This window comes from Daktulosphaira vitifoliae, unplaced genomic scaffold (assembly GCF_025091365.1).
Source record: "Daktulosphaira vitifoliae isolate Bord-2020 unplaced genomic scaffold, ASM2509136v1 Scaffold_2, whole genome shotgun sequence".
In the NCBI taxonomy this organism is placed as follows: Eukaryota; Metazoa; Arthropoda; class Insecta; order Hemiptera; family Phylloxeridae; genus Daktulosphaira; species Daktulosphaira vitifoliae.
The window spans coordinates 28,940,461-28,956,573 of record NW_026099573.1 but is presented as its reverse complement, the minus strand read 5'-3'; the positions used below and the strand labels follow the sequence as shown (position 1 = coordinate 28,956,573).

At 26.5% G+C, this 16,113-nt stretch overlaps 1 protein-coding gene across 2 annotated transcripts in view; it reads left to right on the top strand.

Moving 5' to 3' along the window:
• Positions 1 to 5,650: 5,650 nt before the first annotated feature.
• LOC126897228 (uncharacterized) overlaps positions 5,651 to 16,113 on the top strand; it is a 50,091-nt gene continuing 39,628 nt past the window's right edge. The window contains exon 1 of one of the 2 annotated variants that reach the window (XM_050670653.1): positions 5,651 to 5,918. Coding sequence is in view for 1 of the 2 variants with exons in the window: in XM_050670652.1 (XP_050526609.1) it covers positions 8,641 to 8,709 (69 nt within the window). In the remaining variant the exon portion in view is untranslated. Of the gene's footprint in view, positions 5,919 to 8,625; positions 8,710 to 16,113 lie in introns of those variants that run through there. The other variant, XM_050670652.1, reaches the window with a different exon arrangement.

Below are 16,113 nucleotides of genomic sequence, written 5' to 3'. Positions count from 1 at the left end.
ATTATTAACGACTAAATTCCAGAAGTTTAATGTATAGCGTGTTGAGGTATTAAAAGTAATTCTTTGTGCCGGAAAGCTTCAGTATCAGCTTAAAGCAACAATAGAATTTCGTTCGTAAAATCTGTTTGTGCATTTCCAGAAATTAATTAATTGTCATTGTAAATGTGTTATAAAAAAAAAAAAAAAAAAAGTAATACTAATAATTGAAAATAATAATAAATGTAATACTATTAGCATTCTTATTAATATGTGCTTATGAATGTTATTCATAAGCTATTCATTGGTATTTTGAGTAATATGTGACTAGAATTATTTATGATTCGTCGCGATGCTAAGGTGGTATTAATTTTACTACTATCATTATAGTGTGATAAATTTGTTTGTATATTATTTTATTACTTAGCTGTTATTGGATTCATATTACTAAACAATGTATTATGTTATCAAAAAAGATATCTAGTTGAAGTAATTATTTAAAATTAAAAAAAAAAATTTATTTTATTAGTTGATATTTATTGAATTTTACCATAGTACATTAGTTTTATAGATTTAGTACATATAATTTATTACACCTATAAAAAATTTTCAAATAAAACCAAAAGTTTCTTTGTCAAGTGAGGGTTGTTTTACCTTTATACTCCACTTTTTGAAGTAGCTCTGATTACAACAAATATTATGAAATCTATTAGTTTATTTTTTATAAGTAATATAATTGTATAACTGTACATATAACTAATACTTTCTTGAAAATAATGACCTACCCGAAAATAATGTCTTAATGACCGGAAAACCTAACACTTTTAAAAAAAAACTTTTAATTATGAGTAAATAGAGAATAAGACCTTTACTGCATAAAATTGTGTATCCTTACATAAGTTGTTTTATATATCATGTACAATAAGAGACCATTATTGCAATTGTTTTATAACTATTTTAGTGCAAAACAAATGATGAATAATTAGGGTTGGAAAAATAAAGCCAACCTCAAAAAAATCCAGTAGGCTTTTCTTTGCTAAATTTAATAACTTTTTCAAAACAATAAAAAACTTGGAATATTTTTTTTCAAGTTTTCTTTGACATAAAAATTTTTTTTGTTAAAAATATGTGGTTTTCATTTAAAATAAAAAGTTAGCTTTTTTATTTTTATTTCAATCAGTATTTAAAAATATAAAATTAAAAAACCCAGCACAGGTGGGTCGTGGCACACCACACGTGGCACACCACACGTGGCATAGTTGAATTAAGTATAATGATATCTGACAGTGATTAAAATGACTATCATAAAAAACGCTTCGATGCAAATCTTTAGATAGTGTTTAATTTAAAAAAATTGATGGATTATTCCAAAAGCTACATGATCTGCTATATCCTTATTTATATCCTGATTAAGATAAAGTATGTTGAATGAAAAAGGGGTATAAATTAACACGGCCGCCGGGGATTGACGGCCGGTTATAGAAAGTGTACCGGAAATCATGTGAAAAAAAGAGGCACGGTACGGGATTAGAACCCGCGACCCAAGGCGTCGTAAAGACAAACCTTACCACTAGGCACTTATGATTCAGATCCCGATACACTTTCATATAGGTTGATAACGTGATGTGCGGCTAAGGGAAACACGGTACCGTGTTAAAATATTATTTCTCATAAAAAAATTGTATTAATCTACACGTTTTTCAATAAGTTATAGCATTATGAAGTTAAAAATGTATAAAATAAAATCGAGAATTTTCACACAAAAAAAAGCATTTGGTAGCCATTTTCATCATGAAGACAAAATAAAGTCCAAAATTATTTTTTTTCATAATGAAGTGTATTACATTATCTTTAATTTAAGAAATATATAAGAGTTTCAAACTTTCCGGAACACTTTCAAAAGTTAATTATTTGTGAATAAGTTCTCATTTTAACCCCCTCCCCATGGTCACGTTTATAAAAAAATATACCAAAAAATAGGTAATGTTATTATGCAACTATAAAAAAATTTATATTTGGTAACTTTTTAAAAAGTTATGGTAGTTTTAAGTAAAAAAAAAAATTGAAAAAATGTCGAAAATTAGCGATTTTTACATTTGTATTTTTTTTGGAGATTTACACTATTTACGGGGAATGAGGGAAATTTTTTCAATTATTGAGGGTAATGTCTTCGACTAAATACAATTTGTGACCTTTTGACGTATCGTTGAAAGAAATCGGTTCAGTGTGAGCTGAGAAAAAGTGGTAACAGAATCAAAAAAACACATCATAGTAAAACCAATACCTTCTCAGCATCACATCGAAGCTAAAAAACAGATAATAATAATAGTATTATAATAAAAGTATTGGGCGCTTAACAAGAGTATCGAGCAGAGAATGAGTGTAGCAGAGATGAAAATGCTTAGTTGGATGAGTAGAGTGACTAGAGAAGATAGGATAAAGAATGAATATATAAGAGGGAGTATAGGTGTAGAGTCAATCGTGGATAAAATGAGAGAAAAAGACTTAGATGGTTTGGTCATGTTATGAGGAGAGCAGAATCGGAAGCTGTAAGAACAGTTATAGAAATGAATTTTGAAGGAAGAAGAGATAGAGGAAGACCAAAAAATAAAAGGAGTGATGTTATTGAATGCGATATGATGGCTGATGTGGGAAATCTTGTCAAGTGAAAATTTAGGATAAGTGTGGTGTCGACCACAAGTAGTTGGGATAAAGGCAAGGTAAAAAAAGAAGACTGTAACACTTAAACAATGTTTGAGTATTTTAGTCGAGCCTGACTTTTTTTAGCAATAAAAATTAAAGAAAAATTATTCAAATACCCTTTTTTTTATTACGCATTCAAATAAAAAACAAATAGCGATAAAAAAAATGTCAAATAATCTGTAAATTATAATTGTCAGCCCTCCTACCAATAAAATTTCTGGTTTCGCCACTGACTACTCAAACTATAAATTTATAGTTTTTATTAACACTGTTATTGTTTTATATCAAATTTTATAATTATCCATTTCGAATACTTTCAATAACATTGATTATTATTATTATTTTTAAAGTAATGAATGTGGCATAATTTTTTTTTCATATATACACGATTTTACCAAGCTGAATTTTTTTGTTAATGTTTTAAAATGTCGGTTTAATGATAATGAACTTTGCCACTGTCTTGCCTAAAAGTATTGTTCTATTACTTTGAAAGCATTGTGTATTATGTTCAATTTCTTTCGTTCAGTTTTAAGTATTATATTCTCGAGGAATACAATGTATTTGTATGACTATACAATGTTTAAAACGGTCGTAGTTTTGAAACCGACCGCTGCTTACAAGTCGTTTCATTTCCTTCTGAAATGTATTAAATAATACTGTTTTGTTGGAGCTTGTTATTATTGTTTAAACTTATAACAAACCTTATAAAAACAAAAGTTGATGTTCTTAAAACCGTTACCGATGGTTTAAATATTTATACGCTGAATAAAATTCTTATTGTGCGTAGTTAAGTAATTTTACGCACTTGTAATGTTATACCAAAGTAAACCAAAGTCATCGTTGCGTTACGGTGATTGTTTATGTTTCATAAATAGCATAGAATTTTCATTTTATTTAAATTTTATTTCACTGTTATCGTGTAAGTTTTTTGCTATCCGCTTCTATTCAATCCTTACGGATAGATCGTGTCATTATCATAAGTACGTCTGTGCGTATTGTGTTAGTTGCCGTTCTTCTTTATTTTACCCGTTCTCGGAGGAAATGAGCATATATACAGAGAAACACGTTTCCTTCCTCTCGTGGCATTCCACTGAACCATAGAGTCGCGTGTTCTTTATCTTTCGCCATTCGCACTATTTCTTTTACCCTGTTGGGCGCTCCCTTGGAAATTTTCTCTCCGTCCAACGCAAATGTTTAAACTAAAAGAGTATTTTTTTTTTGGCGTTGAGCCACCGGCTATTCCTAAAAGAGTGTATTATAATACAAATGACCAGGTAGGCGGTGTCGACGGCCACAGTGGAAATTCTAAAAAACAATTGTTATTTTACCGTACACAAATACAACAGAGAGTACACAATATAATAGAATTTGATGATGATGACAATGGGGGCCGAGAGTATGAAAAGCGTGGGAGTTTTATCGCACTGGAAAGCGTTGGCTTTGCGGTTTACCAACACACGAGAATATAACAATAATGATCGTACTGAGGCTGCACACCCTCCTCAACGTTTGTTGGACGGTATAATCAGCGAGACATTATTACTATATAATCGGCATGCACAGATGACAATATAATATTCTATTATTTCAATTTATCACGTTGTGTAAATAATAGTACCGCTAATTTGTTTTTAATTACAAGCGTTTTATGCAGCGTTAGTCGTCTTGCATCATTATCATCATAAATAAGTACGACAATAATCCCACTTCTTCTGATCCTGATGTATGCAATCGTTTGTTGAGTCCTGAAGTTGTACCCCTCTTTCATAAATCGACTACGCGTTGACAATAATACAATGGCAACAACAAAAGTGATAATAATTGTGTTTTCTCAAATAATCATCAGGAGTCTAGACAAACAATTCAAATCCTGTTTGATGGCGAAAATTAAATTTTATTTTAGGCTATTGAAACAAGCACGACTCGAAGATTTAGGTAAAAGTCATTTTAATGACGAAGAATAATAGCATCTATTTAAGTTTAATTTAAAATAAAAAACTATTAAATTTATATAGACTTTGTGTAATAAATATTATAGAAAGTCTGTATTAACTTTGTAATTTTTTTATTTTAAATTATATTTTATTTATATTATACATAGAAGGTCTATAATCAAATATTGTAATAGCATCTGTTCAAGGTCTATTACTTTTGATGTAGCCCAATTCGTTACATGTTATCTATCCTGTCTTTGACGTTTTTATGAAAAATGTTATTAATAATATGTTAGACAAGTATTGGACAAAGCTTTATTCACGAAGTTTATAACTCGCATGAGAATAATGAATAGTTAAAAGTTATATATAAATAACAGGAATGTTATTAATAATTTTAAGTCACACGTACCTATTACTGAAAATAAACCGACATTATGTCTGTATGTGGATTTAGGAAATTTATAATAAGAGGGTACTAAAAGTGAACCTCTCTGAACCCTACTCGAGTTAATAATTACTAATTATTCCATTAGTTATAATTAATTGAAATCGTAAAAAAAATATTTATATTATAAGCAAAGTTCATTTGAATACAGTTAATAGTGTGTGTGTATTTTTTTAATCGAAATTGAGCAATAATTTTTGACATTTCAAACAAAAATCGGCACAATGTCAACTAATAACAGCGATTTAAGTTTTTGTTCAAATTTTACATGTTATTTAGTAAGTTACTGCAGTCATTATTAAGAAAAGAACAAAATAATGTTTGATTACACTTGGAATGCTGAATTGAAAAATAAGTTTAGCTAGCGGTGAATTTATAATGAATAAATCGTTAAAAATTAATTACAACGGTTAATTCGTACTATAAACTCAATGATTCTAAAAACACTTGTAACTGCATAATTTGCAGTGCATATCTTTGTTAAAAATTCCATGGCGGTTGATGAGACTTGCACTCGTGTAGCGCTTCTGTGTTGGTATTCGGATGAATTAATTCACAGCGTGCCACTGTTTGCTGGTTCACCATCTCCTTAGGCGCACACGGTCGCGTGCCGGCACACGGCCCAGACGTTTGTTCGCCATAAAGTTGTTTCGTTACAACACTGCAAGCAGCGTGGTTGACGACGGCAAACATTTCCAAACGTTTACTTGACGGCTAATTTTTTTTATTTGTGTTTTTCGCGATTTCCATAAAACATAGATTTTCGAAAAAATAATAAATAGCCGTAAAAAAAAAGTCGGCCTGTCCAATATTCTCAAATTGTAACAACAATATCATTGAAATATATTGCGAAAGTAGTAAGTACATGTTTTATGATTAATTATAATTGTTTTTTTTTTTTATCAAAGAGCTATGTATCCTAACTTCTTTTAATGCTACCGTCTGTCATTACTATTATTATTATATGAAACAGCAATGAAAGACCATTATCCATTGCCTTTGATTACTGTTAGCCGTCGTTACCTGCTACTATTACTATTCTTTTATTTAGGAAAACTTTATTATTATTACCGTTATTATTTTACTTTATTATTATTATATCGTTTCTTCTTTACTTCTGCCGTTATTATTATTATTATTATTACTGTACCTACTGCTGCTAACGTTAATATCGTTGTCGTCGCGACAACGTTGCAGGCGGATACTCAAGCTCAGTGCGTTTCCGTTAAAAAATACAAGGTGACAAAAGTTGTCTTTGCAACGTGCCCAAAAAGACAAGGGGAGGATTTACTTTCTTTCTTTTGCATATAAATATATTATATGTTACTTTTATAGTAGCAAACAATTCATGATATATACGGGTGTTAAAAATAGCCCATTCTATTATCTACATTATTTATTACACTAAATTGTCCCATTTCTTTTATTCTGCGCGACGTTTGGAATATTTGGCATACATAATAATCTATTAGCACGCGTATACATTTCAAAAATTAAGTGTCATAACATATTGTTTTTTTATTCATTTATTCACATTTTATAAACTATAATTATTTTCTTGATCCGAAAAGTTTCATTATTATCATTGAATACAAATTATTTGCCAGGTGAATATTTATTAAAATTAATGGTTTCGAACTATATAGACAACTAACACGCAAATAAATAATTCAAAATTAAAGAAAATTTAATATTTTTTTAAACTATAACTTATCAATTTTTAAGTGGTTGTTCGAGCCATGTCGTAAAAAATAGATATTTATTAATGAATATTTATGAAAGTCATAAATCTAATAATATATTTGAAATTATATCGTTACAAATGTAATGGTCAACTTATTCCAATGTGTGTAATCTACAACTAAACAATTTTTAATTCGATTAATGCGTAGTTGTTACTTGTCGTATTACTTATAAATAATAATATATGAACATATTGTTATGTTTCATACTTTAATATAAAGAAAAGAAATTTTATATAATTTTTACAAAAATCTGTCATAACTTTTTGTGTCTAACTTGTATTTTCTTAAACTAGACAATATTTTATAATATTCTACCAAAAAAATTTCATAATCATATTTGATTAAAACAATAATTTATGTAACATAAATTTTTTTTATAAAAGATAACAATTTTTAAGTAGAACATTTTTGAAAATATTTTTATGATAAAAATTTGGAAAATTATTAACGTTTATACTTTTCATTACGTTTATACTTTTTCAATATAAATTTTGTAAAAATATACATCTATAACTATTTTTTTGAAAATGTTCTTTGGTATAAATTACAAACTAGAATTTTTTTTTTAAATTCCCTCATTTATTTGTAGTGGTTATTAAAGGTATTATATTATCAGGTATTTTAGGAGGTTTTTAATTAGTAAAATAATCATAATTATAATTTTAGTGTACTGAAAATTTTACCTTATATCAAATTGATATTTTTATATATATTGTCTTAATTTTGAAGGGTTAAATAATATAATGGGATATTTTAATAACAATATTATCTATAATGTTTCTTGTTATTAATGTGAAGACGAAAAAAATAATTCTTTTTTCTGCATTTAAATTTAAAAAATCCATGACATTAAACATGAAAGTAGTGATATTGCATAGTTTATACGCCGTCTTTAGAGGATGTTTTTTTGTGCTTATTAAACGAGCATTGAAAAACTATTCTTATTATCTTTGTTTGTCTGTCAATTCAGCATTCACACGACATTTTGAGTATATTATGTGATATTATAGTGAACACAAGAAATTGTAAAAAAAACTTTTCATTATTTTAATTGAAATATACAAAAAAGGAAAAATTAAACTAGTACTGCCACGGTCAACGTAATATAATCGAAGTATTTTTTTATATTGGTATTAATTGATATATGATAGCGATTACAAACACTGTCATAATACGCTTCAAAACGTATTTGAAACAAACTGAAAAAAAAGAATTAATATATCTACCAAAAATTGCATGATTTTAGTCTTGAATAATTACTAACAGAGGACAAGTCACTGGATTGTTTTTTAAAAATTATATAATATAAAACAAGATTAATTTTGAGTTTTGGATAAATTGGTCGATAACTTTAAGAAATGAAGTTAACATATATATTTTTTTCCATATTTAAATAAATTATATTAGCATTAATTCAACATAAGTTTAAAGGTTACATGTTACTTGGAACATTATTAAAAATTAGAAAGAAAATAATTTTTATATGATTTTTAGGCCACTAAAGTTTATTAATTTATATTTATTATCTTGGTTAATGAATGGATTTCCGAAAAAAAATATTTCGTCAGCTAGGTAAATGTCTGAAAGTTTATTAATAAAAATTGGAAAAAATTCCGTATAGTTTTTAAATTGTTATTTCAATATAAAGTATAAAATAAATATTTCAACATTGACTGTTTTTATATAACTGTATTTTTTTGGGACATTTCCTTTTATCATGAATATTGAGGGGAATTTTTCAAAATTATGGTGATGATAGCTTTAATAACATAAGAATTTCGATTCTTTAACGTATCATTGAGTAAAATTGTTCCAACAAGAGTAGCATATTTTTATGGGCAGACAAAAAAAAACACGGCACAGTAATACAATAGCTTCTCAGAAACATTCGAAGCTAAAAAAGGTAAACAATAATAGTGATATCAAATATTCGAAATGTATCACTTTTTTTAGCACTTAAGTTAGCAAAATTTTAATATTAAAGAGAAAAAACTTGAATATGTATTTGACTTGTATAGAAGTTGCAAGGCAAACAAAAACAATAAAAATACTTTGTAAACTATTTTTATTCGATAGATGGAATAAATTAAGTTGATTATTTGAATTCGTTGATGTTACGAAAATAAAACACTAGTCATTTATGGTGTATGATTGATAGTCAGTTATTGATAATTATTTTCTTATTAAAACGAATGTAGCATACTTGTTCAGTTTAAGAATAACTTTATTTTAAGGTTATTTTCCTATTATACTTTTATATATACAAAAAATTATAATAATTGTTAAACTTATTTATTAATAATTTTCCCATACTGAAAACCGCCTGTTTTTATTTTATGTTTATTTTTATTTTAATATTTATATTTTTACAAATTCAGAAAATTTGTCGTGAATTTTACTCAAAATAATTGCTTAGATTTCAATGAATTCTAATTAAACTCGATTAAACTTATTAATGAATTTGACTAATTTTACAACATCAAAAATTATTTAATAATTTATTTTTATTATTATCGTTCAAAGTAAATATTTTGTTTGTATCAAGGTATAATTTTTAAATCTAACTAGACTAGCATTTAAATAATAATTAAGTTCTTAATTATTTCTTTAATTACAATTATTTTAACTATTAAATAGTTGAATTCATATCAACTATGAATATTGTATTTACTTTTGCATATTTTTAAAAATTCCAGTATGTATACCTTGTCTAGTTTTTTGCCCCATATAAATAATAATAGTCTTCCTGTTAGTTTGCATATTTGATTATCATTATCCAACTTTTTAGTCAAATAATAAATTTAAAAGTGAAATATACATTTTTAAGAATTTTTGTCTATTTAGTTATTGTTTAATGTGTTTGAAAAATGTTACTTTGTATTAGTTATTTTATTATCGATGTGAAGCCGAGAAGGTATTATTTTGACTAAGATGTGTTTTTTTTATGTCTGGCGCCACTTTTTTTCACTCTCATCCAACCGATTTCTTTCAATCATACGTCAAAATATCACAAATTGTAGCTAGTTGAAGACATTGCCCTTAAAAATTGAAAAATTTGTTCTCATCCCTTTAAAATGGAGGAAATCCCCCCAAAAATTACAATTTTGAAAATTTACCAATTTTTAACATTTTGTTTCTCTTAAAACTACCATAAATTTTTGAAAAACGAACGTGCCTAAATAATTAGATATTTTCTTTTCATGGAATCACAGTTTTTTAAATTTTGACCCGTTACCAAACCACAGGGGGGGATTTAAAGTAGCAACTTTTTTTACAAATGTCAACTTTTTCAACTTTACTTTTGAAAATGTTTCGGTAATACTGCGTCTTTCAAATATATGTTAAATTAATGCTTATGTTACGTACTATAAGTTAAAAAAAAAATTGTCCCGACGACCCATCTTCTATGTGCAAATGGCAGTCGAAGTTGAACAAAAAATAGAAGGTAATTTTGCTTTTGGAATAATCCACCTTTTAGCTTTGATGCGAAGCTGAGAAGGTATTGGTTTTACTATGATGTGTTTATTTTTTTTTATTATTTTTTTTTTTTTTTTGCCTGTTACCACTTTTTCTCAGCTCTCACCGAACGGATTTCTTTCAACGATACGTCAATAGATCACAAATCGTATCTAGTCAAAGACATTACCCTTCAAAATTGAAAAAATTTCCCTCGTTCTCCGTAAATGGGGGAAACCTCCAAAAAAATTACAAATTTAAAAATCGCTAATTTTCGAAATGTTTTCAATTTTTTTTATTAAAAACTGCCGTAACTTTTTAAAAAATGAACATATGAATATAATTTTTTTTTTATAGATGCTTGATGTCTTTACCTATCATTTGGTATATTTTTTTTGTAAATTTGACCTTTGTCTGCCCACAGGGGGGGATTTAAAATAACAACTATTTCACAAAAAATTAACTTTTTCAACTTAACTTTTGAAAATCTTCCGGAAAGTCTGACACTTTTATATATATCTTAAATTAAAGCTAATGTAATGTACTTTAATTTGAAAAAAAAAAATTTGACCTCTGGATTTGTCTTCATGGTGAAAACGGCTACCGAATGCTATTTTTGTGTGAAAATTCTCGATTTTATAATTTACATTTTTTACTTTAAAGTGCTATAACTTTTTGAAAAATATATGGATCAATACAATTTTTTATGAGAAATAATATTTTTTAATAATCTCTTTTTCATTTGACATACGATATCTTAATCAGGATATTAATAAGGAACTAGCAGATCATGTAGCTTTTGGAATAATACACCAATTTTTTTAAATTAAACATATCTAAAGATTTGCATCGAAGCGTTTTTTTTTGATAGTGATTTTAATCACTGTCAGATATCATTATACTTGATCCAACTATGCCATGTCACCACTGTACCGCGACCCCCTTCTGCTGGGGGTTTTTTTTTAAATTAAACACTATCTACAGGTTTGCATCGAAACATTTCTTATGATAGTGATTTTGTTCAATGTCAGATATCATCAATATTTTTCCCAACTATGCCACGTTCATACTGTACCACGACTTCACTGTGTTACCGTTTTCTTTAATATTTATTTACTGTTTATGTCAATAAACATTTAATTTTACACAGTTAAAAAGTAAGAAACTTTGCCCAACTTTTGTACAAATGATTAAAAATTCAATGAATTCATTAAAAATAAAATAAATCTATTAAGTCAAAATCCATATCTGATTAATTTTTATAAATTAAGTTATTATTATTTAAAAAAAAAAATGAAAATTGTTATTTTATTTATAAACATTTTTTCTAAAAGCTATTGTTGTGTTAGAGATAAAGGAAAAATCTAAACAACTCGGCCAAACAAAATCAAATTCTAGTACTTACGCACTGAGGCACAACGTGTTACCGACTGAGCTAGGTAGGCATGATACCTTTATGAACCTTTATGTATAAATAAATGAATGAATTGGCTTTCATTCAGATATTTCTATACATTTTTTTATACTTTTATTTGATTTAGAAAATAAATTATCTTGTAGCTTCGATGCATAACTGAGAAACTGTACATTAGAATCTTAATCTACAGTTTTTTTTGTCCGTATACGTGATTACTCACACTTCTACTAGATTGATTTTGCTCAAAGATACGTAAAAAAATTACAAAACTTAATTAGTTGAATGTATCAGTGCCACAATTTTGAAAAATTCCTCCTACTGTGATAAGGGATATGAAAAAGTTGGTGTCTTCTGTGATTGTTAGTAGGAACTCAAAATTAACTGAACCATTAAGAAAGGGATAGATAAAAGAAATATCTACATAGTCACATCAGTAGACAAGATATAGAGTATTCATGTAGGAACTAAGAGAGGTATGGGGTATACAAATGGATTAATTTGATGTATTTGGGCAGCTTAGGATAGGAACCAATTAGGGATGTAAAAGTGAAACACGTTTTCTGAAAAAATACATGATATGGCACTTGCTTAAATAAATAGTAAGATCAACTCGTTAATTCTAGACAAAACAGAAGTCAAGAAGTCTTTGAAAATAATGGCAAACTGAGAGAGAGAGGATATTTTAGAATAAATTTTTATGTCATCATCAAATAGAGAAATTTAGATAAGAAAGGTAACTAAAAAGAATGAATAGAAGAGATGTAAGATAGATCAAATGTAGCATTGTGAACTTAAACAAATTACACTGTATGATTAAGATAAGACTGAAGCCAGGAGAGTGGATGATTACCAATATCAAGTATTTAAAATTTGGAAATGAGAAGACTATAGCCAGCTTTATTAATATTTACATTAATTATACATTAAGGGTTCGAATGTTAACATCCGAAATTTTTTCAAACAACACTTGCAAAATTTGTTGCAAAATTGTTAATTCAAATAATTGAAGTATAATACTAATAATTGTAAAAAATTGTACTGACTCTTATATCTATTCGTATTTGCCGAAACCAATTTATAGCTTACTTAGTAATAAATCGGATTGTTCAGAAAAAAGTGGCAATTCCAACAAAATCTGAACCTTAATAATAAATGTTTTCCGTAGAAATTATGTGGATTAAAAAATCTACTATGTATTTTAATGGTGATTAATACTTTGCAATTATTATTATAAAATATATTGCTTCATCATTTTATATGTAATTTGGTTTGCAATTGAATAGCAAAATTATAACCAGTAGCAAGTTAATTTCTGATGTTTTTAACAATACATAATTATTTTCTTTGAAAGTCGTTGAACAAACTGTGTTAACATATAAAGCAAATAAACATACTGTTTAAACAGTTGATCGCAATGTATGATTATGTATTAAATGGTTTTATAACAATTGAGTTACTTTGATATTTAATGTGTTGATGTGTTATTAAATACTTTAAGGTTATCATACTGTAAGAAAGCATAAAGCTGATGATTGTTTTACGTGTAAATTTCTTTTACTCTGATAATAAAACACAATGGTGATTTTGTGCAATTTATTTATTTTATAATAAACGTGAAGACTCATTTTTTGTAGCATAATAATTGTTCAAGACCTTGAGCAACTGCTATGCTGATTTGTGCATAACTCTTAATTACTTGTTATTTTGAATGACATTTTAATTTCGAATTCCTTATGTTTAACTTAAAGAAAATAAAACTGTCCATTTAAAAGGTCGCTTAATGATATTCGTGTAGTATAATACTTTTTAAGTTGTACATAACTTTATCAAGAAATAAAAATAATGGACATTATTTATAATGCATTAGTCTTAAAATGCTTATAACAATTCGAATTGTTACATATTAATATTAAACATGTTGTAAAAGTAAAATACTACATAAGTGACACGCAAAATGGTATTTGAGTTTAAACCTTAAATAGATATACTATGTATATTATTCGTAATAACCTCGAAAATTTAATGATATATTAAGTAAGCAGCAATGAAAATTCATACAAGAGCATTATGGGTATAGTTATATTTATATTTTATTTGTTACATTGAAAGTCGTATAAAATTTTACGGCTAAATTATAATTAGCTAAAACGTAATTCATAAAGATTATATGCTATATGATTGAATCTTTTAAACAGTAGGTAACTTTTTTTATAATTTTATATTGCATTTTGAACGTACTAAGTATTTCAATAAAATTATGCCCGTTTTTAATGAAAAACAAACTAAAAATAATTATTATTTTCATAAACACATAGCGTAATTAAATGTTTGACAATAGTTTTGGTCTACAAGCATATTTATAAATTATTTATACGTTTAAAACGACGATTGTAATGAAAACCATATTAATTTCAGTAAAGTATTAAATTGAGCAATGATTATAAATATAATTACTGAATTCAGATAATTGATTATTTTTTATAAATATAATATTTTTTGTAAAATTTTCTCATAAAATTCACTTTTATTTTTATTTTAGAAATGTATTAAACGAATTATTATTTTTTCTGTGTGTACAAGAATATTTTTAAAATTGAACAAGACGTAGAAAAGCGTATTTATTACGTTCATTTTAACTGAACTAAATATCAGATGTATCGTGAACACAGACAATTATCAAAGTTGACTGATGTTATTTTTTTTTGTAATTGCACAAAAATAATAAAAAAAATCAAAAAGATATCATTAAAAAATGAATATTTTGATGATGAAACCATTTTTAAGCTACCTATGTTAAAATAATCTGTGTAAAAACAATTTTTTTTTTAGTAATTCTATTTTTAGCTTCGACGCGAAGCTGAGAAGGTATTAATTTTACCATTAAGTGTTTAATTTTTTTAATTTTTTTGTGTCTGTCACTACTTTTTTTCAGCTCTCATTGGACTGATTTTTCTCAACGATACATCAAAAGATCACAGATAATAAAAATAGTAAAATTTTAACTCAGAATATAATTTTGCAACATCATTGTTAGTATCATGAAAAACATTTTAAAGTTTTGGACTTTGACTTCTTTTTTTTATTGGTAAATTCAAAAATGTATTTAAAATGACAAATTAACTTTATTTTTCTAACATCAGGTATACAATATTAGGATTATTATTGAGTTGGTTATGAGGAATTACTGAACTGTAATAAATTTAAGTTAAAATATTTGAAACTGTACTTTTTAGAAAGTTTAGAGTAATAAAATACCAAAATATTTACAATAATAGTTAAATTAAAATCATATAATAGTAAATATTAACTTACCTTGTGGACAAAATATTCACATGCAACTAACTCTCAAAAAACTTATTTTTATTGATTAACAGATAAATTATTAATACATAGGTTGTTGACATTAATAAGAAGACATACATATTGATATTATAATATCGAAAACTCTAAATATAATTAAATTTGTTTACTTGAAAATTATTGTTATTTTTCATTTTTATTAATTTTTTTTTTCACTTAGCAAATTTAAATCGATGTTTTTCCCCGAAAATATTAGTAAAAAAAAGATTAAAGTACACTTTAATATCGAGTTATTTAAACCAAATCATTTTTATATGAACAAAAATTTAATTATTTTTTATTTCTCAACTGCTTTTGAGAAATCCTAATTTTTTTTTATTTGTTTAATATTATAAATCACATAATATTGTAGTAAGTAAATTAATTAAAACAAATTGCATATATGTATGTATTTTATAGTAAATTTGAGCACACTAATAAGAGTAATAATGTTATGTATCTTTTGCTAAGCTGTGTGAAAGACTATCAAAATATGTAATGTACAAAAAAGAAAAGTTTGGCGACACTTAAATAGTAGTAAAACTATTACATAGGTTATATAAATGTGCGTGCATGTGTTTATAGGTCGAGGATAGGGTTAACTGAATCACAAGGCCAACGTGGGTCGCAGCTACAACTTTATTACCGTAATCCTTACTGCCCTTCAGACGTGGTAAACCGTCTCGGTTTTGTTTATATTTATATATGTTCCTTTTTTTCTCATCTGTTAGCTACCTAAAGCTGTACTATCAAGTTTTTATTACTGACTGGCCGCCGCTCATAGAACTATTTCTTCTATTTATTTATATTTCTGATATTATTGTAAAGTTTTAGAAAAACTTCCATTTAAACAATATCATTCACCAATGTGTATGTGTAATGTTAACCTAAGTTTACGTGTGTCAATTGAGTACAATTGAATCAAGAATCGAAAATTTATCAAGTGTTGAGTACTCATTGTATATTTTTTAAAAATGTTAATAATTGTTGATGGGTTGCATTATAGCGCATCACAAACAGAAAAGTAGTATGGTGTGAGGCGGTGTCTTTTTTTCACCTACACGCTTTGACTTCTGTATCCTACCACCTTTCTTC